The sequence below is a fragment of the Telopea speciosissima genome, chromosome 3 (genome assembly GCF_018873765.1).
Source record: "Telopea speciosissima isolate NSW1024214 ecotype Mountain lineage chromosome 3, Tspe_v1, whole genome shotgun sequence".
NCBI classification, from domain to species: domain Eukaryota; kingdom Viridiplantae; phylum Streptophyta; class Magnoliopsida; order Proteales; family Proteaceae; genus Telopea; species Telopea speciosissima.
Genome location: NC_057918.1, coordinates 68,199,455 through 68,225,422, shown reverse-complemented (window position 1 = coordinate 68,225,422; position 25,968 = coordinate 68,199,455). Strand labels below are relative to the sequence as shown.

The 25,968-nt window shown below is 38.4% G+C and overlaps 1 protein-coding gene and 2 long non-coding RNA genes across 4 annotated transcripts in view; 1 reads left to right on the top strand and 2 right to left on the bottom strand.

The window, feature by feature from the left end:
* The first annotated feature begins 182 nt into the window (after positions 1-182).
* On the top strand, positions 183-16,273 carry LOC122657018. The gene is made up of 3 exons (XR_006332206.1): positions 183-194; positions 13,994-13,997; positions 16,126-16,273. It is a non-coding gene; the product is annotated as an uncharacterized LOC122657018 (long non-coding RNA).
* Positions 8,509-25,968, bottom strand: part of LOC122657004 (protein BLISTER-like) — a 35,231-nt gene continuing 17,771 nt past the window's right edge. For both annotated transcript variants that reach the window (XM_043851738.1, XM_043851739.1), the window contains 9 exons: positions 22,576-22,641; positions 20,966-21,076; positions 18,289-18,365; positions 13,407-13,474; positions 12,815-12,928; positions 11,236-11,453; positions 10,992-11,060; positions 10,291-10,446; positions 8,509-9,016 (listed from right to left, as the gene is read on the bottom strand). In XM_043851738.1, coding sequence (XP_043707673.1) covers positions 8,936-9,016; positions 10,291-10,446; positions 10,992-11,060; positions 11,236-11,453; positions 12,815-12,928; positions 13,407-13,474; positions 18,289-18,365; positions 20,966-21,076; positions 22,576-22,641 — 960 coding nt within the window. In that variant the 3' untranslated portion in view covers positions 8,509-8,935. The remainder of the gene's footprint in view (positions 9,017-10,290; positions 10,447-10,991; positions 11,061-11,235; positions 11,454-12,814; positions 12,929-13,406; positions 13,475-18,288; positions 18,366-20,965; positions 21,077-22,575; positions 22,642-25,968) is intronic.
* On the bottom strand, positions 16,123-18,045 carry LOC122657017. Its single transcript, XR_006332205.1, has 2 exons — positions 17,793-18,045; positions 16,123-17,755 (listed from the first exon to the last, which is right to left on the bottom strand). It is a non-coding gene; the product is annotated as an uncharacterized LOC122657017 (long non-coding RNA).

Here is a 25,968-nt window from a genome sequence, read left to right as displayed (position 1 = left end):
AAGACAGAGGCCTTTACCAGTTCATAGTTGAATACGGCTCCAGCAAACCTTGTTTTCTAGGTTGCTGCTCTCCTGTCCCTCCGGCTCCAGAGCCACCTTTCCAAGCACCACCTCCTACTACTTGCAGGCGAGATCTACCTCCGGCACCACCGCCACCACCAGCATCATAGCCCCTGATGCTTTGGCAGCAGCAAGTTCAGCAGCCTATTCCCTGCTTCATGGCCTCCGGCTCCGAAGGCATCAGCAAATAATTTTCCCCTCTGGTCGATTATGAAGATTCAGATCGCCGTCGGTATAAGTGGAAGGTCACTCCCCCTAGTATTGTTGACAACTTGGGCCAAATGCCCGTCAATTCCTCTATTAAAGCTTGGCAAGCTGAAAATGCCTTGGTGCAAAACCAATATCTGCATAAATTGATTTCTTATCAAGAACATCACACTTTGTCTCTTTAGCAAAATGAAATTGATATACAGTATCTCAAGACGAGGATTGAGACTCTCCATCAGAGAACTCAAGGAGAGATCGTCCTATAGGAGGCTGAAGATGAAACTTGCCTTTGGTGATAGTGACACCAAGGAAATTGACTGTAGACACTGCTATTTTCATCTTGCTAGGAGAGAGCATGATACCATGCTGGACAGTGAGTTCTAGGAACCGTTGAAGGAGCTGGTGATGATCTTCTTCTGTCTCAGAGAAGAGAAGGATGTCATCGATGTAGATGAGTGCCTGAGACTGAATGGGTTCATAGACCTGAAGCATTGCTTTCTGGAACAGCGAATGTGCAACCTTGAGACCGAAAGGCATGACAGTCCACTGGAAGTGATAACCTGGAATGTAGAATCCTATTTTGGCACGATCATCTGGATGGATGCCAAGTTACCAAAAACCTGCCTTAAGATCGAACTTGCTGAAGACAGTTGCCTTGGAGAGCTGGAGAAGAAGTGTTGGATGTGTGGGCAGAGGGAATTTGTCATCAGCCAAACAAGAGTTGAGAGGCTGGTAGTTGATGACAAGTCTAAGTTTGCCACGAGTCTGCTCAGCTCTCTTGTTAACGTAGAAAGCTTCACAAGCCTAAGGGGAAGATGTCTTCTCTATAAGATTTTGGGCCTGGAGAAGAGCAATTTCTTGGTGAGCAAGGGTGAGATGCTCGGGCTGCATTCCTGGATGGCTTGCCTTTGTTGGATTCGCATCTTCATTTTTCTTGAATGGAAGATGGATGAAGAATTTGGGGTTTTGCCATAGAGGATGGTCACATTTGGTGAGAAACTCAGTGTGAGAGTTTGCACTGCACTGCACTGGGACAAGAGTTGCTGCTTAATATGTGCAAGAGGAGATGTTAGTAGCAAATTAGAGACACTGGTCCAGGGGATGAAGTGTTTTTTATAACTGAGGCCATGTTTTTTATAAGTAGGGGTGTCAATTCCAGGCCCGACCCGATAGAACCGACCGAGCCCGCCCGACTAAATCCAGGCCTGGCCCGGCCCATTTACTAAACGTGTCGGGCTTGAACCTGACACGTTTATTAACCGAGCGGTTCCGATGTAGGGTCCTAGTCCGTCGAGCGTCCGACCAGATCGACCAATTCTAGGCCCGACCTAGCCCAACCGGTTACAACCCGACCTAGTCTGACCCTTTAACTTGTAAACTTTGCTATAGGCTTGGGCCATGTTTGATTAATTAGCCCAAATCTGTTTATGACATTAACTTTCTGTTGGGCTGGGTTGTATATTTTTATGACATTAACTTTATGTTGGGCTAGGCCTGATGTAATGGGTATATTTTTATGATATTTTTTTAGCTTAAATTTATATCATGGGTCATGGGTCAGCACAAATTGCACTATTTCAACCTATTTCTAATGAATTGACCATGTTCGAACGGTTGGAATATTCAATTTTAATGGGAAAAGACAGAAAAGAGGTGGCAAGATGGTACACCTCTTTGTAAAATTAAAATATTCAATTTTAATGGGATGCAACTTTTAAAATCCATTTATATTTAAACAGGCACATAGCCCGGTTTTGCACCGTTTAAGGGCCCGGTTAAGGACCAATTATATTACCCGATTATAGCCCGAAGCCCGACCGAGCTTGACCAGGCCCGGCCCAAATACTTAAACAGGTGGTCACAGTGCAGGCTTTAAGCACCGTGAGGCCTAGGTAGGCTCAACCGAACCTGACTAAGTCCGACCGGTTGACACCCCTATAACTAAGGGTGTCAATCAATCTGGTTTCGATTATTTGGTTCGATTTTGATGCAGTTTACATTTTGATAAGACGAAATCAAAACAGAACCAGATAGGAATCAACCAAAATCAGAATCGAGTTGCATTTCATCCAATTATAAATTGGTTTTTTTCATTCAGCTTTTGTTATCCGGTTCACAATTGATTTACATACAGTTTGTAGTGCCGGTTTTGGCAAGCGGTATTGAAGACAATCTCAGCTTTCAAACCCTATATATTCTCACATTTCCCCATTCTCTCCAACTCATCTTGATTCCTACACCTACGTGATTAACAATATATATATATCCAATCTTCACCTGTCTTTTTCCTTTCTTGTTCCTTATTTTTCAAATTTTTTTCTTCTCCACTCTCACATGATAAATAAATTATTTCTTCCATTAGTAGGTAGGGTTTTATAAATCCAATTTAGGATGACCCATCATTTTCAATTCGTACTTGAACATATATACTATGGGAGAAAGTTCTCTGTGGAGGAGTGTGTGCCCTGGCCCAAACATAGAAGGGGCGAAATGATCGCTCCACCCCCATGAAAGGTGGTAATGACTGCCTTGTTGGTGCCATCATGCATGCTCCCATTGGCCTTAGCGTGTGCACAATGGTCACGTTTCCCTTCAGAGAACTTTTGCCCATATATTATATAGCTACATCCAAAATATATTTTTTATTTTATATTTCAAGTATGATGCAACAATTGTTTGTTTATTAAATTAATTATTAATTTATTAATTAATCCAATTAATGTGTGGGATAGTAATCGAATGAGTAGTATCGGTTTTTATTCAGTTTTTTCGGTTCCTATTCGATTTAGAACCGACGGTTTTGTGGTTCAAATTAAAACTGAACCAGGAAGAGAACCTATGAAATCCAAACCAGATCATTTTTCTGTAGTACGGTTCGGTTTCGGTTCCATTTTGACATCCTTACATATAACAGAAGTTTTTTTTTTTGGTGGGGGGCAAGGGGGCTAGGGAGTAGATAGGAGGAGATTTCATAAAAGGACCATAATCCCCAATAAATGGGTAATATTTTAAACACAAAATCCTGAGTTTGAAAAAATTTGAACAACTCTTAATATAAGGGAGTAATAATTCCATCATCATGATCTATTGCTTCAAACCACAGATTCAAGGAACATTTCTCCTATATTTTTGTTGGGGAAAGTTTTCCTTCATATGGTGAAGGAACCGTACAACCATCAATGGATGTCAATAATTGCCCTATTTACAATTGATTGATAATACCCCCATGGTTGCACGATACCCTCTCACCACCGATCGAAGGCCTCGGCCAAAGGATTCTCCTTTGACCATCTCCCTTGACAGTGGTAAGGAAAACTCGGTCTATTTTTTCACATTTTAACCTCTTCCCTTTTCTTTAGTACATCTAGCCTCCCTCATCCTCAGGCTCCTTGTTTGATTGGTCCTTATAATAATACTCTTAGACAGGAACATGGGATTGATGAGCCACCTTAACCAATATAAATTGATAAAGCTAAGTCTGGTTTTGAACTTGTACCCCTTATGTCACCTAGTCGCTGATTTCATTAGCCAACGAAGCTATTCAAAACTTGTTTTGGCAAAGTAAATCAATAGAATTTAAGGTTTAAAAATTAGGATAAAAATTGGCTTATTTAAATCTGATTCCATCAACTTTGATTTTTTTTAATAAATAAAGAAAGAAAATCATGCATTAAAGAGCACAGAGAGTCGATACATCACCAGATATGTTTGATTTACGCTTACTACATTTAGATGTCACAACCATCCTATGAGCTAGCTCAACCAAGTGTTTATCCTTCTTACTAGTACATTGGCAGTTCCTCGTGAATGCAACACACACCTTTTTTGTTTGTTTTGAAGCTGTTTTGGCAGGGCGTACTAAACCCACTACATAACACACCACCAAGCGGTTTGCCTGGATGTCGAGTCTTCCTCCACCACCAACTCAACGTCGTCGTCACCTACAAGATATGGCTAAAAAGTCGTATTGAAAAAGGCGGTCAAACATGTGAAGAAGTCAAAGCACTTAAGTTGTGCACTCCCGCGCAACGGCTTGCCATTGTAGCACGTGTGTGGCCCCGCCCATAAAAGTAATGCAAACTTGACATCATTCAAAAGATTTCATAACTAATTTACTGTCCCACAAAATAGTAAATACTTCCCACGACCATTGACAAGAATTTTGTATTACCCAGCTTACCGGCTCCTCACAATTAGTCCAAACATCAACTTGACCGATGTCTAAAGCCCTTGATTTTTGTAGTCACATGAACAGTTACCACGCTTCTGACTCTTGAGTACTCCCTGTATATCCATAATCCATACAAGCAATAATAATATTTTCATTGGAAATGTCAACTGTTGCCCAGTCAACTTTATGAGTATCTTTAAACGAACTTGCATCACAGATAATTGTAGTGCAATCAGAGTGTGAAAGCTCAAGGAAATCACACAGAAGCAAGGGAAAAAGGATTGTAGGGAAATTAGTATCAGTAAAGTGAGAAAAACTATAAAGATTTTGATCTGCTATCCATTGATCAATATTAGCCATAACTTTAGATGAGTTTGGCTTACAATGCAAGAATAGACATTGGTTCCGCATAAACCATAGAAAATAATGCGATTGAGAAAACAACAAGGAAATAGGGATTTATTTTTTATGATGGATGACTTAGCTAGGCCCCAAGAGGCAGTATAGGAAGTCAAATATACATCTCCTTGGAGATATTCTGATCGCAATCCTATTAATCCTACTGCCCAAATTTTTTTAGTGAAAGGACACAATAAAAATAAGTGCCAATTAATTTCCTTTTCTATAGAACAAAATATACATATTTCATTAATAGGAAGAAAACGTTTTAGATTCTCTTTTGTAGAAATACCACCATTCAACAATCTCCAAGCAAACAACTGAAATTTAAGATGTACCTTTGTCTTCCATTATAAACGTCATAGAGCATTATAGAAGATGTATCACCAACAATTGACGTCAATGAGGAACTTAAAATCCTAGCAATATGTTTAGTGGTTAAGTCTCATGTTCTAGTAAATGGACAAAACAGAAAGTCCGTATGAGGAACATTTGCTAGTGGTATTTTAAGAATTAGTGCAACGATATCAGTAGGGAGTAGTGAAGAGGTCAATAAATTCTTCCAACTTCTATCAATGATAAATTCGGACACATTTTAGAATGATGCAATTGGGTTGGTTACATAACCAATTAAATGATGATTCTATTGAGGAATCCATAGGTCTTTCCATATATCAGTGGAATGCCCAATTCCCACCTTCCAACAAACCATCTCTCGTAGGTTAAGAATAATATTAGTAATGCTCTTCCATACCCAGGATTCATTTTTTGTTTGAAATCAGGATGTAAAAGGCTAACCGTGGGAAAATATTTGGCCTTTGAAAACTTACCCCAGAGAGATGACAGATTATTTAAAAGCCTCCAATCCAAACAATAAGCAAAGATTTATTGTGCTCCGAACTAAGTCGAAACCCCAACCCTCCACAGCTCCTAGCTTTACACATTTGAGACCATGATATCAAAGACAACTTTTTACCTCTTTTGACTCTCCTCTCCAAAAGATAGAGCAAATACTATTTGGGATCGAAAAGCAAGACATTAAATAAGTTGGCATAGATCCAAGAACATATTTAACTAAAATAAATCTCCTTGTTTGGGAAAGCAACAAGTCTTTTAATTACCAGTTTATTCTGAACGTTGACCTTCTAGGCCCAACAATCCCCCCCCCCTCAGTGTTTGTCGAGTGACTCAAACTTGCAATTTGACTCTGATACCAATTATTGGTCTTTCGTTTTAAGTGCTTACTGCTACACTAAATCCAAGTAATGAGGGGCGCAACTTTATTTCTTTATGTAGGGTGTGCAGTTTGTTCCTGAATCGCAAGGAGACATCGGCCTTTTAGACCCAATAATTATTTATACCCAACCATATAGAGTTTCAAATGACTAAGGACTACCTAGATGATATTAATATCCTGTAAGTTTGTTTGGCAAAAAATAAGTGTTATTTTCAATTGTTGTTCTTGCAATTTTAATTCTCCAAAATATTTGAAGATCTCTATATATAAGGCCTTCCATTTTTTTTTTCCCGATAATAGAGAGGCCTTCCATAACTAAGATAAATAAGTATGGACTCAGAGTGCATCTTTATCAGATGTCTCTGGATGGTTCAAAAAATCAAAATCTCCATGTTTTAATTTAATAGAATAACTTACAAAGGAAGGTAAAGAGCTAATAATGTCACACCAATGACTAAAAAATCCTAGAAATTCAAAAAGAACACGAATAGACCTCATTCTAATTAGGGATGTAAACGGATCGGATGTGATCGGAGCCGGATATTCCCTAGCTGAATACGGATACCTCTAAATGGATTCGAATGCGGATCGTATTCGGATTTTCGACCATCCGTTTACATTTCTGCCTTGTGTAACCCGGACCTTCCTCCCCCTAGCGGATAGAGTTCACTCTCAATCCATATCTCTTAGATTATGATTTTCTTTTCATCATATTTTAGAACTTGTTGAATCTTCAAAAACCCTCAAAATCATTATTTACTTAATTTTTTATTATTAAGTATTCGGATTTTTATCTGAGTATTCAGATTTTTTTTCCGAATATATCAATAAACAAATATGGATGTCTCTAAATGGATATGGATGCGGATTCGGATTTCGGTTATCCATTTACATCCCTAATTCTAATCTAGCATAAGCCTTCGACATATCAAATTTAATTGCCACCCAACCCTCCTTCCCTTTACAATGTTTCGTATAATGAATTATTTCATAGGAATAATTATGTTATTAATTATTTGCCTACCCTTAATAAAAACTGATTAACAAGGGAAAACAATACGGTTAAGGAGTCCTTGTAATCTTTTAGCTAAAATCTTAGAAATTATTTTATATGTGACATTACATTACATAAGCTAATAGGCCTAAACTCATTAAGTGTAGTGGCATTATTTATTTTTAGCATTAGAGCTAATAGTGTGTGTTTAGTACCAAAAAGCAAAAATACATTAACGAAGAAATTATGTTCAAAGGCAACAACATGATGTCGAATAAACTCTCAGCATTTATGATAAGAAATGGCAGGGCAGAAACACCATCATGACCTGAAGCTTTGTAAGATCCTATATTAAACACAACATCGTTAACTTCATCTACAGAAGGTAAAGTTATTAAACCCTCATTCTCTGAAGTACTGATTATGAGTGGAAAAAACCTTTCAACAATACGAGGATCTAGATGATTAGAGGATTCATAGACAAAGCTAAAATGTTGGGAGAAGACTCTAATAACCTTAGCCATAGGATGGTAGAATTTAGTATTACAATCACCTTGAGAGACATAACTATGCCTCAATTTTTCAAACCAAAAGGTTTCCTCAGCCTCTAGCAACCAATGAAGGGTATTATTAACATCTGAAATCTTTGCTAAGATATCTGGTGTTGGGTCCAGCTGTTCTAGATGTGCTAGGTGTGAGAAAAGAGAATCCTTAAAGGAATTGATATTACAAAAGACCTTCCTGGTCCACTTTTTATTTTAAAAAAATTCATAATTGAAGTTTTTTTTTTGGTAACAAAAAAATTCATAATTGAAGTTACCTTAACAACTAAGTTACAGTTACCAGATGCCAGACCATTTGGAGACACAAAAGTCATAAAAATCAGGATGATGACATCAAACAGCTTGAAAATGAAAATTTCTTTTAACATGCATAGAAGAAACATTTGTTTTTAAGATAATGGGATGATGATCAGACACAAACAAGTGTGTAGAAGACAGAAACATTAGGCCACAAGGTTAACCATAATGGACAATCAACTTTGATTCTGAGTATGCTTGATTCTCAAAACATCTTTCAGATTAAGCCATGAAATGTACTTAACATGCCTTCTCCCCTTCTTTAATCATCTAAATCGCCGAATATCGATGAACCTGTCTCTTGTAGCTAGATCTACAAGAATTTTGAATTAAAAAAAAAAAAGATCTATACAAGACTTCTTTTTTTATGGTCTAATAATCAAATCACATAGGAATCCAAACAGTAAATAGGATAATAGCATTGAAAAAGGATAACTGAAAGATAGTAAGTTCACCAACAGCATCAATGTAATTCTTTATATTCCTCAGGTATAGTACACACAAACCGGAACCCATGCATCAGGGTTAAGATTTTGAGCATATAAGCTCGACAAAATGTCGAAATCCAATTACAAGGAGCATGAAAATAAGTAGACAACTCACAAATGCAAATTACAGTGTATATTCTAATCTTCTTTGTCGACCTCTATCATCTTCCCTACTACAATTTGAGAGAAAAGAAAAGGAAATAACCAATCACAGCATCCACTTGGGAGAGATCACAGAGTTATCTTTCCTTTCTCACATCTCCTTAAGATCAATAAGGGACTTGTTCTTTACTATCAAATAAATGACAAATGCCTCTTCCAACAAATTGGGAAACAGGGAAAAAGAATATGGGAAGGGTAAAGAAAAAAGAACCCTCACTTTCTTCTGTTGAAAAGAATGGATAGAGTTTAATGGCTCACAATATACAGATGGTCCTCCAATGCACCGCAGGGGGGGTGTGGAAGGAGGGCTTTGGAGGGGCATGTAATTTTGGTTGTTGGGACTTCCCAAGATACTGATCAAAGTAGCTTGCTGGTTCGGCGCTTTGATGGCCCTCCAGGAAACAGCTTCATTACCCAGCCCAAGACCCTCTCTACTACCTGTTTGAACAGAAGAAAAGAAAAAATCATGTTTAAAAATCAATCCTCTCGAATAGTAGTAGTCATAATCAGAATAGCAAGCTCAACAAACTTTGACCAAATTTAAAAAGTACAAACAAAGCATTGCACTGGCATATATGGAATAGATATCCACATTTCATTAATTCTAAAGAAATACTAGAACTGTGAAGAGTTCCTTATGCAACCCAATAAGCCCACCGTCACTCCATGTGGACCTTGAAAAGTAGAAAAATAAAATATTACTTCAATGGCCAAGCGTACAAGCATCGACGAGTTAGCAAGAATTGTGTAAGGAAATCCTTAGTGCTACAATTTCAGCTAATTCTATCGAGGGCAGTGGTCAGTTATCAACCAAAAACTGTTTCAACCCTTTTTCTTTATATGGATCAGTCGGGAATTTTGTTAGGCAACGCCTGAAACGGATGCCCGTAAAAAGACCTACCATACTATACAAGACAAGAGCACTATACAACGCACAAAGGCTAAGCAAAATACGTACACGTTCCATCTATATATAACCAACCAATGTGAAGTTGGGAGTTGGGGGACCTAACAAAAATGAGATCCTTGTCTCTTCCTGCCACTTAAAAGGAAGTTCAATTTTTAGAAGTGCTATTGACCAGAACCTAATAAATTCCCACAGGGAAATAAAATATTTATTCAAATCTTAAGAACTATACCTATGACCGGTATCTATACAGCCATTAACTTCCCTAATTCTAAGAGAAAACTAAAGAAGACTAGTTGAACTCTAAAAATCGAATGAGACTACTAAAAATTGTGACCTTTGAAAAAGGCTTTCCACTATCATGGGACTACAAAGAAATATGGCTACCAACTTAATAACGAAACTAGACCTCTACAGACCAATAAAACCAACTAACTATACATGTGTAATAAAATAGTACTAAATAATCTCCATAAAATAATAAAATACAAATTAACCCAAAAAGATCCATTACACTTCATACATATCATCTTCCTGCAACCATAAATTGTAGATCCAGAGCAATACTCTCCAATATCTCCCAACGCTGAGTTGGGATTGAAACCCAATGACTTGAGCACAAAGCGTCACTTACCACGTTCATAGCCTCTCCAGATACCACATCTCAATCACAACAGAATTGGTCTCTTAAAATTTACGAAAACATGGAAAAACATCGAATTTATCAGAACACTTGCTCAACAAATTTATAGAACCGAATAATTATATCTAGTGATAAAGTAACAACTACAGTAAGACATGGTACCTCATCCCCTTCATCAACGAACACTGTGCTCTCTGTCATGGTATGTGGATCAGATTGTCTTGCTGGGAGGTTCTCGCTTGCCATACTTTGGGTAGTCAAGAGCTCTAACTTCTGAGTCTGAACCTCCAGTTTTCGGGACAGGTCCTTATTTAAATCCTTTCAAAAATCAAGAACAAAAGTCAACGAAAAATGTGAGACTAACACAAATACATATAATCAAATCCACTAATTATAGATTCATAGTCATAAATACTATTTTGACGCACAGAAGATACTGTTCAAAGGAATACACATAAATTTTCATTGCCGAAAACCCCTTCCAATATAATATTCTTTACCATGTGTAAAAAAAGTACTTTAAATAAAACACTGCATAAGTAAGAACATATCTGAATTACGAAGTACAAACGAAGCAACAGTTTTTTGCCCCAACTATTTTTTTTCTTGAGCAGGCCGGGGGGGGGGGGAGGGGGAGGGGGGGAACGACTCTTCTTTCAAAGGATAACAATAGTCTGGGTGAGTGGGCAGGGCACAAATCACTTCTTTTTAAGCTTCCTCTGCACAAGGATATCCATCGTCATTATATAAACCATGTGTGAACATGGATGCATGTCTGAGAAATAATCCCCAATAAATTGTCCACTGAAAGTTTCATTAAAAAGTTGCCAATGCAGGATTTTGGGTTTGTAAGCTAAATCTACCTTCAGCTTGGAACTTTGAGAGGATTCAACTGCCAAAGCTCGCATTAACTCTTCCTTCTCCAATGCGAGCTGCAACCACACTGTATTCGTCAGCAAATGTAATTAAATGTAGGCATTGTTATGTACCCCATTTAGCTATCAGATTACATTTTGATGAAAAGACATGGTTCCATAAACCTACGGACTTGACCAACAAAAAATTGGGGAAAATGAAGGAAAAACTAATCATGGCTTCAGTCACTACCTCTGAAATCAATGAATTAATGTTGTCAACCATTCTCAGCTGATCTGGAGGGATAGCCGCAGACAAAGCTGAAGGATGGAATTGCATAATTTCAGGAACCAATGGGGAAGTCGAGCTTCCTCTCAAGGGAAAAGATGCAGTGTCTTGCATTTCAAGGTGGAAAGTGCTTGTGTCAGCACCACTATTTTCCCCAATAACTGAAGCATAAATGTCATCACCTGAGTGAAAACCAATCATGATCAGAAATAAATTTGAAGGAACCACAGAAAAATGATAAAAACCATAATAACCATATCACTACCAGTGGTTTGGCAAGATAAATGATTGGCATACCGACAATGAAGGAGAAGATACATAAAGATATAAGAAGAAACATATTTATTAAGTAAAGATAGTCTCACTAATTGTTGATAACCAAAAATGAAGAGGGACTCTTGGAAGCCCATCAAGTTCGACTAAAGAAGGTTTATCACCAGTTGTGGACTGGTGAAACTAAAATTAAAAACACAAAACATCTAGTAAAAAAACTAATTGCATGTAATAGGAACTCTAGCAATTAAAAGAAACTTTTCCAATTGTAGATGATGCAACCTTACATGGTAGAGGTTCCTTCTTCCTTGAGGGGTCTATCTTTCCTGTTTTCATTCATTCATTCTGTAAACCATAGACTTCTTTTTATTTATTTTTTTTAATTCTTAGTTTATAAACCATTAACTTCTATGGGCAAAATGGCATTCTCTATTTCGTAGTAACGAAGCCAGCAGATGAACCATGGTGTTATACCATTGCATCAGACCTGCTCAGTACCTTGTTTCTCAAATGCAGCTTCAGTTCCAATGGAAAGGGAGAACTTTGAATGAGGTCGCTGATGATTTAGAAAAACGTTGTTCGACCAAGATTGTGCTTTGGAGATTATATTCTTTTGTAAGTTCAGTTCAGTTGTAGGGTGGATTTCAGTGCATTGGGAGCTATAGCAGCCATTGTGCTTAGTCCTTTTGTAAGGTCTTGTAGCTGTTGTTGTTGTATCACTAATTCACTAAATTGTATCTCTACTCTGAAATTTTATCACATTTCTATCGATAAATTGTTACTTATCAAATATAAAATTATAATAACATAACAATAATAATAGTATGATAGTAAAATAACAATGACAATTATAATTATAACATAATTATTTTGAAGTAAATAAATTAATTTGAAAGCCCAAAGCTTCGAAATGTGTATTTCTGATGTTTGTGGCACCTGAAGAGTGCACGTTGATGTGTTTTCATACAATGACCATTCAAAGGCATACCATAAGCTGCAAGCAAATAGCACCCTTCACTATACTAGTTTAACTAACCCATAATACTACGTGGACTAGTATATTTAGGTCTCGCCCAGGACTCAGTGTTTATCCTGCACTAACCAATTAACTGTCTAAAACTAGATACTGTAACAGATCCTCTTGGGGGGTGGTGGAGAAATGCTTAAGATTCAAATAAATAGGTCAATTAAACTATATGAAATTAACTACATTATCCAAACATAAGGCCAAGTGACATACAGAAAGGGGGGGATACAGATAGATATATACCTATGTCCTCTGTAGAAGTTGACACGTCTTTTGTAGTAGTGGGTGTCTTCCTGACATTGACAGACTTTTCAACCGTAGATGCTTTTCGTAGTTTAGATTGCAGTATCTTTTTCTCTGTGTACAATAAGTAGCATCAATGCAGTAAATACTAAATAGAGAAGAAACTTCAGTAACATATACAATGTGATGTCAAGAAACAACTTGATTTAGACATGCAATGCCAAATAACATGCTTCCAGTCTCTATAGAGATTATGACTGGTCATAAGAGAATCATGTAGATAACGTCGTAAATCACTAGCAATAGCCATAACTATAAGTGTTCACACTATAAAAGATTATTCTGAAGGCAATAGTATAAACCAAACTTGAGTTGGTAGCACTAGCACTGGAGAGTTGTTTGAAAAACCACTGATGCAATATTTCGATTCAGAGTGGACAAACCACTTATGTATAGCTTTTGAGCCCTTTTACAGTATCAAGAGGTTTGTTTTCCTTGTGATTACTAAATAGTTCTGACCTAGAAAACAAAAATTCCCAAACGAGTGGATATGCATTGACTTGACTAATCACATGATATGGAGTCATCATACCTTCTTGCAGAGAATCTATCGTTGACTGCAAATCCTGACGCTCTTTCTCCAGGCTAGATACTTTCTTTCTGTAAATATAGAACCAAGGTTCTTGAGGACAATGGATGTTAAAAAACCAAGGAGAGAAGCCAAACCAATAAAAAAATGTGTGGAAAAACAATCTCCATAAGAAACACTTTAGATGTCATGTGAATGAAAAGCAACATTTCCTCCCCCCCCCCCCCCCCTTCTTTAAGGCCAGTTATACATAGTACCAGAGAAGAGTATGCAAAGTTATATGCTTGCTTTAAGTTTGCAAGAAAGGTCAGTATGTGAGACTATAGCATTACTAAAAAATTGGAATAGAGAACAAATTTTGAAGTTTTACAATGACCAAGAGCCTGCAGCAGGACTTCCAGCATGGGAATCCTTTTGATATCCTCTTGCAAATGGGATGTAGAAAGTGATAAAGAATATAAAGAGGTGTCAACTGGTTAATACAAAATGGTGCTATAAAGTATACACCTAAAAAGTTTGCAGTGTGTGGGTTTTAAGACGGTGACATGGATGAACTGGGCTCTACTTGGAAATGGCTTTTGGAGGCTGAGTGTTGTGACCAGAGCTCTATGAATAGAGGTCATTGCTGCCAAGTACGGTTTGGAGCAAGGAGGATGGCATTTGCAGAAGGTGAGAGGTACCTATGGATGTTTTGAGTCCATGAATTGTGACTGGTTATGTCAGTAAACCACATGTACTGTTTTGCAAACCGGTACACAATAAACCAGCTTGCAGTTCAGACTTCAGAGTGATGCAGATCCAAGCATCCGCAAGAAGAAGAAGAAGCTCTAAGATTAGGGCCTAGTAGTTGGAGCCTTAGATTATTTCAGTCTTAGTTATTTCCCATACTTAGTTTTTTTTTTTCAGTTTAATTGTAAACTTAAATTGAACCGGCTCAAACCATGGTTCAATTTGAGTGAATTAATCCTATTGGTTGTTAGTGCTTATTTCCTATTGGTAGATTAGGGAATCTTTTTTTAAGTATTTTAATTCCACCCCACCACAATTTTTAGAGGGAGTGTTTTAGTTTGTAATTAGGATTCAGCCTAGGATTCAAATTCCTAGGGTGAATACGTTTTAGGCCTATGGCTATATTATAAAATAGTAAAATCGTGGGAGGCTCCCCCACAGTTCAGATTTGAAAATAAACTTTATGTTTACTTGCTGCTGCTTTGCTCCTTTGAGAGTGTGCCTTGTGAGCAATATCAAGGTGAAGGGACTGGTGGATATCCAGTTGACTCCTTGCGTCTTGTAGACCGGGAGGATCTTCTTTCTCAACTCCTTGCATCTTGCAGATCGGAAGACCTTATATTCTTCAAAGCTGCTGCCGCTGAAGAAATTCAATCACAAGTAAGTAATTTACTATTTTCAGCATCCATCCTTCTTCTTCTATTCCTCTAACCTAAACCCCACCCGTCCCAATCGATCCCCTAAAACCCTAGGTCATCTAAATCCTGTCCAGCCCAATTCCCCCATCAGTTTACATTCAAATTTCAACCACAGTATCTTCACAGCCTTCCCTACACTCTATCCTAGTCTCTACCCCAAACCATCAACTTAACCCTAATCCCCCCTCAACCTCCATTAAAACCCAGAACCCTAAAAACTACCCAGACCAATACAGCCATTGAACCTGCCCATATTACAACAGAACCACCCTGTTACTGCTCCTAACACTCGACCCAAAGCTCATCCTCAAATTCCTATCCTAAACCCTAGTTTTACCTATTTTCCTATTTCCCAAAACCTGAAACCCTAACCCTAATTTTCTGATTTTTAATTTTCCACTCAAACATCATTCAAACCCTCACTGTTAGCTTCCTCTAAACCTGCCTAGCATTACCACATAAGAACTCCATCCTTTACATTAAACCTAACCCTAATTCTGACCTGATTCCTCAATTCTGCCCCAATCGGCCAGCAGTATTGAAAGGTCCTGGTTTGTCTGGCTCCTAGTAGTCCTACCTATCTAGGGCTACATTACAGAGGAGCCACGATCCTCAAATCCAAGAGTTTCCCCCATCATTACCACAAACAAACAACCTTAAACTTTTAGATTCTCTACTTCATTTTAAGTACATCTTGTTGACTCTTCCAAAAGGATTTCTAAGATGGGGAGAAGCAAAAGTTTTTCCACCCTTTTGCAGAGCAGTTCAATTTTGAACACCTATAGCTTTAAAGAAGGGCTTTTCTTATCGACACCCCTCAAGGTTTCAAATAATTTGTAACCTTATTTTTTTGCCCTCTTAGTATAACACACTTCTCCATTCAGTGAGGGTAAAAGCCTGTGATTTCACAAGTCTACTCAAAAAGCATGTGAAACAATGACAACTCTTGACGATCATTGTTAGTTGGGACATAATAGTAAAATTACGTTAAATAAATTGGACACAACGGTAATAGTATGTGGATCCGCACAACTCTGTTTTCAACTATCCATCCATATCTAACAAAATTTCTCCCACCCCAAAACCACATTGCTTTTATTTCCCAAGTCACTTGCACCATTTTTTTCATGACTGTCTCAATCGATCTCTTGCGTCCGGCGACACCCTGTTAATGGCGATTTCTGAGTAGAGAATAGAGAATGTCAGTTATCAGTAGAGAGAGAATCTCTAAGTTCTAAGCTACTTCACTCTCTCTCCTTTCACATTTTTATTTGTTTATTTTTCATCATTTCTAGTCTGTTCTCTGTAAATTCGAACTCCATTAATGGCAGCAGCAATGTTTCCAGTCTTCCTACCCTGTAAAGCCCCCAGCTTGCTTCATTCCTCAGTCTTCTAGTTATTGCAGTTCTGTGCTTCAACTTCATCATCATTGCTGTAATCTGAGACCAGAGACAGATCTTCGCTTCTCAAGTTCAGGTCAGAGAATAATAATTCCAACCAAAGCTTATCGACTTGGGTTGGTTCCAAATGCAGCAATTGGGACCAGAATCACCTGTGAGAACTGAACCCACGAGGTGTTTCAATTAATCTCAGCTCCTCCAACCGCTCTGGCCTGATTCACCCAAGCTTATGTGAGCTTTCATCCCTCGAAACACTTCTTCTGCCTCGCAACAACTACTCAGGTTCAATAACTTGGTGTTTTGGGAGACTAAAAGCTCTGAAAAATCCTAAATCTTACCCAGAATAGGCTTCAAGGTATCATTCCAGATGTGCTAATGGAACTTCATCTTCTGGAGGAGCCTGTTCTGAGAGAAAATGAAGGATTAGAAAGCTTAGTTCCTTCATGGATTGATTACTTTTCTTCCAATCTTCCAGGATTCGATCTTTTGTGTCAAATTCGTTTGGTGGAGAGATTCCTGAAAGCATGTTATACCTGAAATCATTGATACGTTTGGATCTCTGCCACAATTTCTTGTCTGGAACTTTTTGTGATTTTAGTCAACAGTTGGTGTATCTTAATCTCGTTTCAAACAAAATTTTGGGAACTCTTTCTTCCTTCTCTACTTACATTGATTCGCTCATAGTCGTCAATCTTGCAAACAATGTCATCGTCAGAGGGAGTCCCACCTGCATTTCATCTCTGCGAGCTTTCGCCGAGATTCATATTATCCAAGAAGTTGCTTGTTCTGGACCTGAGTTCTAACAATTTCTCTGGCCCTATACTGAGTTAAATTGCAGCAACAACAGAAAAATCTGGTCTAGTACTTCTTGACCTCTCTCAAATCTGTTTTCAGGTGAAATACTAGTGGAGATTACAGAGTCGAGGCGCTTACAAGCATTGTTTCTTTCACACAATCTGTTAATAGGAGAGATCTAGCGAGGATTGGAAATTTAACTTGTCTACATGCAATTGATTTGTCTTTCAATTCACTTTTGGGTTCGATTCCTCCCTACATTGCCAGGTGCTTTCAGCTTCTACTACTGAAGCTCAACAAAAACAACCTCTGGCAAAATCCAGCCCAAGCTCGATGCAAAAGAATAACAGAGTTTCTAAAATGTAAGGATTTTACACTGATAACCTTTTTCAACAGAAAATCAGAGCACTTAATTTTACAATTTCAAATTATTTATAAACCCTTTTTTACCCCTGACCCAAAGAATTTTTGGGAATAAGACAAGGGGAAATCAAAAGAAAGTTACATGTCCTAAATATACCTATAAAGTGTCATTCAGACAGTCCCTTGAAGAATGACTTAGCTGAAGTACCACCAAAGGATAACAAACCAAAATTCTTTAACCAGGGCCAGGAGGGGTAGCAGCTTTTTGACTTTTCAGGGAGCTCAACAAAGGTGCAGATTTTATCTTCTTTGCAGTCTTGTCATCAGGACTAGCATCAAGTCTGATGCTTCTTTTCAATGGTATTACCTTTTTGAAAAAGGAAGCTTCTTTTCATTAGTAATACCTTATTGAAAAAGAAGTTCTTCTCTTACCAATAAGAGGAAAGGATATTATCAGTCTTAATTTAAGTCTGAAAATCCAGAAGACACCAAAAGGGGAAGAACAAAGAAGAAATATCAAGTACAAATGAGACCTTCTTGTGGAATTACACAGAGGTGAGAAAGTTCTAAACTGAGCATACGATAATGCTAACTCTCTACATTATGTATGCTTGAGAGTCAACTTTGGATCCTACAGTATAACTATTCCTTTCACCCAACTTAGTTTAGAACATACGATAATGCTAACTCCCTACATTATGTATGCTTGAGAGTCAACTTTGGATCCTCTACAATATAACTATTCCTTTCACCCAACTTATAAAGTACGTTCTGTGCACAAGCAATCATTCAGTTCTGAAAACAAGAAAAGATTAAAGTCAAAATGAAGAGAGATAATTAACTAAGCCCAAACTTTATGGTAGTAAAAGGCATAAAATGAAATAAAAAAGTTGAGAATACTTGTATGAAGTAATTTCAGCATTTGAGTTCTCCAATTGTTTCTCCAGCTTTAGCTCATTTGACCTCAATCTGAGAGCCTGTTCAAATAATTCAGATGAGAAAATCTCAAAAATAAGATGATCTAGAAACCAACCATGGAAAATGTACCAAAGTCTGACCCAAAGAAGACAAAGTAAGCTAGATTCCAACAAGAGATTTCTCAGATAATAAAATAATATCACAAATTTTTCAGATATGGAATAAATTAAGTACACCAATCATGAACTGAAGACAGACTCATAAAGCTACAAAATACAGAGTTGTCGTGGTGCCAAGGTGAGCCCAGGCTGTGGCTAGGTGCCTTGATGCCTAGGCAATCAAATCGTGCATATAGAAAAGGGGTGGTAGATGTGAACATCAGATTTTGACCTTTTAAGATGTAAATTTTAAAGGGAGTTATATGTAAAATAAGGATTTTACTTCTTTACCTTATATATACAAGGTGGAGTAATGTACAAAAATTTAAAGTATCTGTTTTTAACATATAATATAAAGAAATAAAACCCATTCAATGGGATTTTGTCACAGACTCACAGCGTCTTCTTCATCTTTGACGCTGGAAATGAAGGAAGCATTGCTTCTTCTCCTCCCCTTTTTCCCATGGATTTGAGACCTGGGAGCCTAGACAAATGGCGGCCAGTTGCCTAGGACCTAGAAAACCACTTTGGCGCCTACAGGATGCTTAAGCGACACCTTGACAACTATGACAAAATATCAAAACTACAATTTACCCAAAAAAGAAGGAGATATTTGGGCAGGTATCCATAACTGACAGGTGCCAGAAGCATCAGCATGTGGAGTATGGACTACAAATGCAACTTGGCATCCTGTTAAAATTTAGTGAACATGTTGTTCGTGTCATCATCTAGTTATGGTTTAGTTTTCAATCCACTCTCACTACGCTACACGTCAATATAATGCTTCAAATTTTACTTGCAAAGTCAACTCTCTGTTTGAGGAACTTGGACCATTGAGAAACAAGGGGAAGAACCCATACACGGTAGGCCATAACGATGGGTGGGCCACTAAATTTGACATGTGGCCTATCCAGGGTGTTTCTACTCTACCCAATGATCAGAATGACAAGACCATCACTTGACATGGAAGAAATAGGCGAGGTGCTGCCTGAAATAAAGCACATAGCAGGACATTAGTTACTAGTCAGTTATCAGAGTAGGGCTAATAGTTAAAGTGGTTCATATTTGAAACTCCTCTAAAAATTAAAAATCTAGTCCTAATACCAAATGCATTTAAATGGCTCAACTGTCCCCCAAGCTTATCTTACTATTTTGTGCAGGCCACATGAATCCAATCGTTTTATTCCAACCTATCCAGAGCTATATCTTCTGCTAATTCAGTAAACAGCATAAATGATAAAGCTCCACTACTCATACATAGTATGCAACCCACCACAGACTATTGGTCCCCATGCATATCTTAATCCTTTTTCATCATATCCATGTGCATAAATTGGAGTAATCAATAACATGCGCTAATTTAAAGTTTAAACTAAGGTGCAGCCTGTGTAAGTGGCATCTGGAACATAGTTGTAATCCTTTCAAAATATGCATCTGAAAAAATGCATTGTCTGGAGTCCAAAATTTGGTCACACAGTATAATGAACAGAATCAACATACGCACAGCCAATACAGACATAAAGTACAAGCCCATAACTTTCAATTGTTTAGAACTTTCAGTTTAAAGGCCCAAATTATGGAAATATTTATGGAACTTGCACACTGCCTTATACCGGCTGACATAGAAGGAAAGGAGTCAAAGAAGCTTTGAAAGCAAAGAGCTCTGAGTACTTGGTTAATAGACCATACGATCAGCTGCCTTTCTCTGACTCCTCTATTTTGGTCAAATTCAAAGGAATTAGGTTTTCTCTTTGCTTCAAAAACTAGGTTTTATGAATTATAAAGACAACTTACTTTTTGTGTAGTTGACCAGACAACTCGCTAGGATTTGAATATCTATAGGTCTATTCACTACTACTTTAAAAAATAGTAATCATCAACGACAAAGAATGATAAGAGTCCAACTTAACAAGAAATTAAAGACCAACAAACAGATGATGAAATGTCTCTGATCTATCTATAATATGGTAGCCCATGCCTTTAGATGTTAGACCTCTTTAGAAGAAACAAAAGTGAACACTGGTAAACTGACCACCAAAAACTGTTATCTGAAGGGTTTAAATTCCATTTGTTTTCCTTTCAATAGTTGTCGAGGCGTCAGTGCGTCACCTAAGCATCCAGGTGCCCTTTGCTGGAAGGTCGCCTAGGCACCTCGTTGGTGTCACCTTGGTTTTTTTTCCCCCTCCGCCACCGCCTATGATTGCCTTGTCACCGTGACAACTATGTTTCATTCATATTTTTTTTTTTTGCCGGGGGGGGGTGATCAGTGACCAAAAAAAATGAACTAAATACATGGTAATGATGAGTGTCATCAGAATTCAGAAGCAAAAACAACCAGGTGAAAAAACGGGAAAAAAAAAAAAACACTACGAGACGAATAAAGATGCTTCAAAGATAATTTTAGGCTGACTATGCTAAATTAATTTTCTTACAACATTAAAACTTATAAAGGCAATTTTACTGGATGTAGACTAAAAAATTAAGCAAGGAAACAAAACTACCTTTTCTTCTAAACCAATGACCTCAGAAGCCAATATTTTGGCTCGTTCATCTGCCGCATTACATTCTAGTTGTGCATTTGCATAATCCATTTGGACAGACTCCAGTTCCAGCTGCCACCACCAAAGAATGCATAAACAACAACTATTGGAATATCAGAACCAATAAGGACTTCATAACAACTAGAATATTCTTAAAGCTAAAGAAATATTAGGACAGTTGGGAGAAGATGCGAGATGACATTTCCTAGAGCTTCAACCACAGAAATCATTATGTAAAAGTGCTACATTTTTCTTATCATTTTCTCATTATTAATACCTTCAAAATTCCCATTTATGAAATAATAGCAAACCACAGAGAAATTGTTGCAAAGAATGAGTTTTGGTGGGTGTTAAAGTAAAAAAGTGGCTTTCTCTCCTATTAGTTGACAGATTAATGTGATAGTGCAGCCATCTGGTCTGCATTACTGGTGGATAGAAACCATTGAGACCACAAAAAATGCTTCAAATCTCTCACACAGAACATGCAAAGAAATATGCTAGCAGATGCTTCAACATATCTGCTAGGAACTAGTGATTGCCAATCAAACAACAAAAGATAAATAGGAAAATCAGACTATTTTCACCAGGGTGGAGGAAGAAAAAGGAAGAAATATAGAATAATGATACACGTAAACCAATTAACAAATATACAAGTAATGACAATACTAAGTAATGAAGAATATGAGATGTTAGTGTTATAATAAAATTGCAAACATATGAATCTGAAATTATGAGTCAGATAAAGTGAACCCCAAAAGATATAGTTTGTGGGTTAAAGAATGTCAAAAAGAATTGATATCAAGTAGCAAGCTTTATATGAGTTAATCAATAGGATAGATGATCATATCATACACCCCATGAATAAATATCTTGGGAGTGTGGGTAGCATACTGCCAAACCTGCCCAAACCCCCAAGGTGGCACACCATATATGGTAAAATGTAAATAAACTTCAGGAGAGGCAATTGCCCCCTTAAGGCCTTAAAACCCCCCCCCGGGCCTTTCCACTCTTATACAATATATATAATGATTCAAAAGCAAATGGTCATAGATAAGACACTTCAAAAAAATAATATAATAGGACAGGAACAGTACCATATCAGAAACATTTTTTTCTTTGGGGGGGGGGGTTGTACAAACTACAAAGTGGCAACACTACCTACACAATTTTACAACCGTTATCAATTAGCAATGCTTAATTTCACACCAGCATAATTTATCAAGTTATCACTCATGCAATTTAATAGGAACAGATCCTTTTCTAAGGGCTTGATTTTATATAGTTCCTAATGTACCTGGAACGCAATCTTTAGACTTAAAACTGACTATTACTATTTATAAAGGGATTGGATGAGATAAAAGAGTGACAATTCTTCCATCCTGCAGGTATAAATACAGATTGTATTTAACCTAAAAACACCTGCCACAATCTGCAATAACAAAGTAAGGGAGACAAGCAGAGAGAAACTAAATTGCAAGAGATGGGAATCCAGATCTTAAATATAATGAAATATTAAGTACATCAGACACTACTGTCTACTGCTTAGGTGGGAAAGGTGCTATAATACTAACCAGCTGGGCCTTGATTTCCTCCTGTAACCTTTCCATGTCAGATTTTAGTTGGTTGACAACTGCTCCCTAATTAAAAAAGAGGGTTTTAGTGAAATCGCAGACCAATCAAATGAAAAGAACATACCATTATTCAAACCACACAAAACAAACGTACAAAAATGTTCTGCTTCCATGAGATGCACCATAGCCAAAATAATTTAGGAGAAGAAGCAAGCAGATCAAAGGATATGGTTCTTTACATAGGCAGTACATAAAATGTAAATATTATTTACCAAATCATGTCTAGAACAACAGTCTTGAATCTCCACTACAACAACAACACAACAACAACAACTCAGCCTCATCCCAACTAAATGGGGTCAGCTACATGGAACCTTGCAACGACAAAGATTAATAAAAGAATGTTCAAAACTAGAATACTAAAAAACAGAACTGAGAAAGCTTGAATGATCTATTGTGATCACCCAGGCACCTTTATTTATAATGCTGGAATATGAAATTACATGACCAAAATACCCCTGCCTAGCCGATACAGCTAGGCAGTACATAAACAACTATACAACATAATAATAAAGCACCCAAAAGACCAGAATACCCCCACGGTATTCTGGTTTACATTATTCAACACTCCCCCTCAAGTTGGAGCAAATATGTCGATCATGCCCAACTTGACTAGATTAGGATGAAATAATTTTCCAGGCAGACCCTTGGTGAAGATATCAGCAAGCTGATCCGAAGAAGTCACAAAGGGAATACAAATCTGCCCATCTTCTAATTTCTCCTTGATGAAATGCCTATCCACCTCAACATGTTTGGTACGGTCATGCTGCACCGGGTTGTGTGCTATACTGATTGCAGCCTTGTTATCGCAGTACAGCATCATAGGAAGGCGAATAAGGAGACCCAAGTCTTGTAGCAGCCCTTTAAGCCAAAGTAACTCACAAATTCCTTGTGCCATAGCTCTGAATTCAGCTTCGACACTAGAACAAGCAACTACATTCTGCTTCTTGCTACGCCAGGTAACAAGATTTCCACCTACAAAAGAACAATATCCAGAAATGGACTTTCGATCTACTGAACCAGCCCAATCAGCATCGGTGTATGCCTCTACCCGTAGGTGACCATGTGAGGACAAAAGAATGCCCTTTCTAGGAGCTGACTTCAAATAATGTAGAATACGAAGAACAACCTCCATATGAGAAGTGTAGGGATCATGCATAAATTGACTCACTGCCACTTACAGCAACAGCAATGTCTGGACGAGTTTGTGAAAGCTAAATCAGTTTCCCTACAAGTCTTTGGTACCGGCCTTTATCAACAGGCTCACCACCATTTTCCTTGAGCCGAACAATAGGATCCATAGGAGTGTCCGAAGGGTGGCAGCCTAGCAAACCGGTTTCAGCCAACAAGTATAGGACATACTTTCTTTAGGAGAGAAATATGCCTTTCGCAGATCTGGCCACTTCAATCCCAAGAAAGTATCTTAATTTGCCTAGATCTTTAATCTCAAATTCCTGGCCAAGGAAGGTCTTCAACTGTCTGATCTCATCACCATCATTGCCAGTAACCACTATATCATCAACGTAGACTATAAGAACAGTAAGTTTTTCACCAACCCTCTTGATGAAGAGTGTGTGATCAGCATTACTCTGCTTATAGCCCACAGAAATCATGGCCTTGTGGAATCGACCAAACCAAGCCCAGGGTGACTGTTTCAACCCATACAGTGCACGCTTCAGCCTGCACACTTTTCCTTTATTACTGTCACAAGAGAACCCTGGTGGAATGTCCATGTATACCTCCTCCTCCAGTGCTCCATTCAGGAAGGCATTTTTAACATCTAGCTGTTGCAACTCCCAACCAAGGTTGACTGCACAAGATAACAACACACGAACTGTATTCAACTTTGCAACAGGTGCAAAGGTCTCCTGGTAGTCTATGCCGTATGTCTGAGTAAAACCCTTGGCAACGAGTCGTGCCTTATATCTATCCACGGTGCCATCCACCTTCTGTTTCACCACAAACACCCATTTACATCCAACGGTTTTCTTCCCAGGTGGAAGAACAACAAGCTCCCATGTGTTATTTTTTTTCAAGGCTTCCATTTCTTCCATCATGGCTGCCTTCCACTTTCCATCTGATAAAGCTTCCTGCCAATTATTAAGAACACGAACAGAAGAAAGAGAAGTAACAAAAGCACGAAATGATGGGGAAAGGGAGTCATAAGAGACAACATGAGATATAGGATGCTGAGTACAAGTCCTGACACCTTTGCGAAGGGCAATAGGCAAGTCAGGAGAAGGAACATTACCAGGTGGAGAGGCAGGTTCTGGATCCAGGTTCGGCAATTGGATGGGTACAGGAGCAACGGTGGATTGAACCTGATTATGTCTCCTTCCATAGGTCTTCATAGTGCTAACATCAATCCTCCTCTGAAATTCACTAATGGTCCTCTGGACAGGAGTTTGGACAGGAGTTTGGGCTTGAGGGGTCTGCTCCCCCTGAACAGGAACCTCAGTCTGGACTGGAGTGGTCTGCTCCCCCTGAACAAGAACTTCTCCCCCTGACTCGGGGGGAGGACCAGAAGTAGGCTGAACAGACTCATTATAGACAGACTGGAGTGGAGGAGGATGCTCAACAATCAACACATCTTCGCTAACACTCTCCCCCTGAAGAGGTGGGGACACATAGTAGGAGAGACGCTCATGAAACACAACATCCATGCTGACAAAAGTCCGGCGGGATGGAGGGTGATAGGATTTATACCCCTTCCGAGTAGCAGAGTACCCCAAGAAAATGCACCAAGACTACGGGGTTCAAGCTTCCGGGACCTGGTATCCGGGCATAGCACACGACCAAACACCTTAGGGGAACAATAAAGGAGGAAGAGCCAAGTAGTAGCTCAACAGGGGTCTAAAGTGAAGGACCCGACTGGGCAGCCTATTAATTAAATAGGCGGCAGTGAGAACAGCATCCCCCCAATGAACTGAGGGGACATTCCGGGCAAACAAAAGGGCACGAGCGACCTCTAAGAGGTGGCGGTTCTTCCTCTCAGCCACACCATTTTGGGCTGGAGTATCAACACAGCTGGTCTGATGGAGGATCCCATGGGCAGCTAGGTATTTTTTGAACTGACCTTCTATATACTCTCGCCCATTATCACTCCGTAAAATTTGAATGGTGGTATGAAATTGAGTTTGAACCAGCTGGTGAAAGTGCTGAAAACATGAGAAAACCTCACTTTTGTTGTGCATCAGATAAACCCAAGTAAACCTAGAATAGCAATCAATAAAGGTGACATACCACCGATGACCCGAAAGGGCAACTTTTCTACTAGGACCCCACACATCAGAATGAACAACATGAAATAAAGAAGATGACCTTTTATTAGAA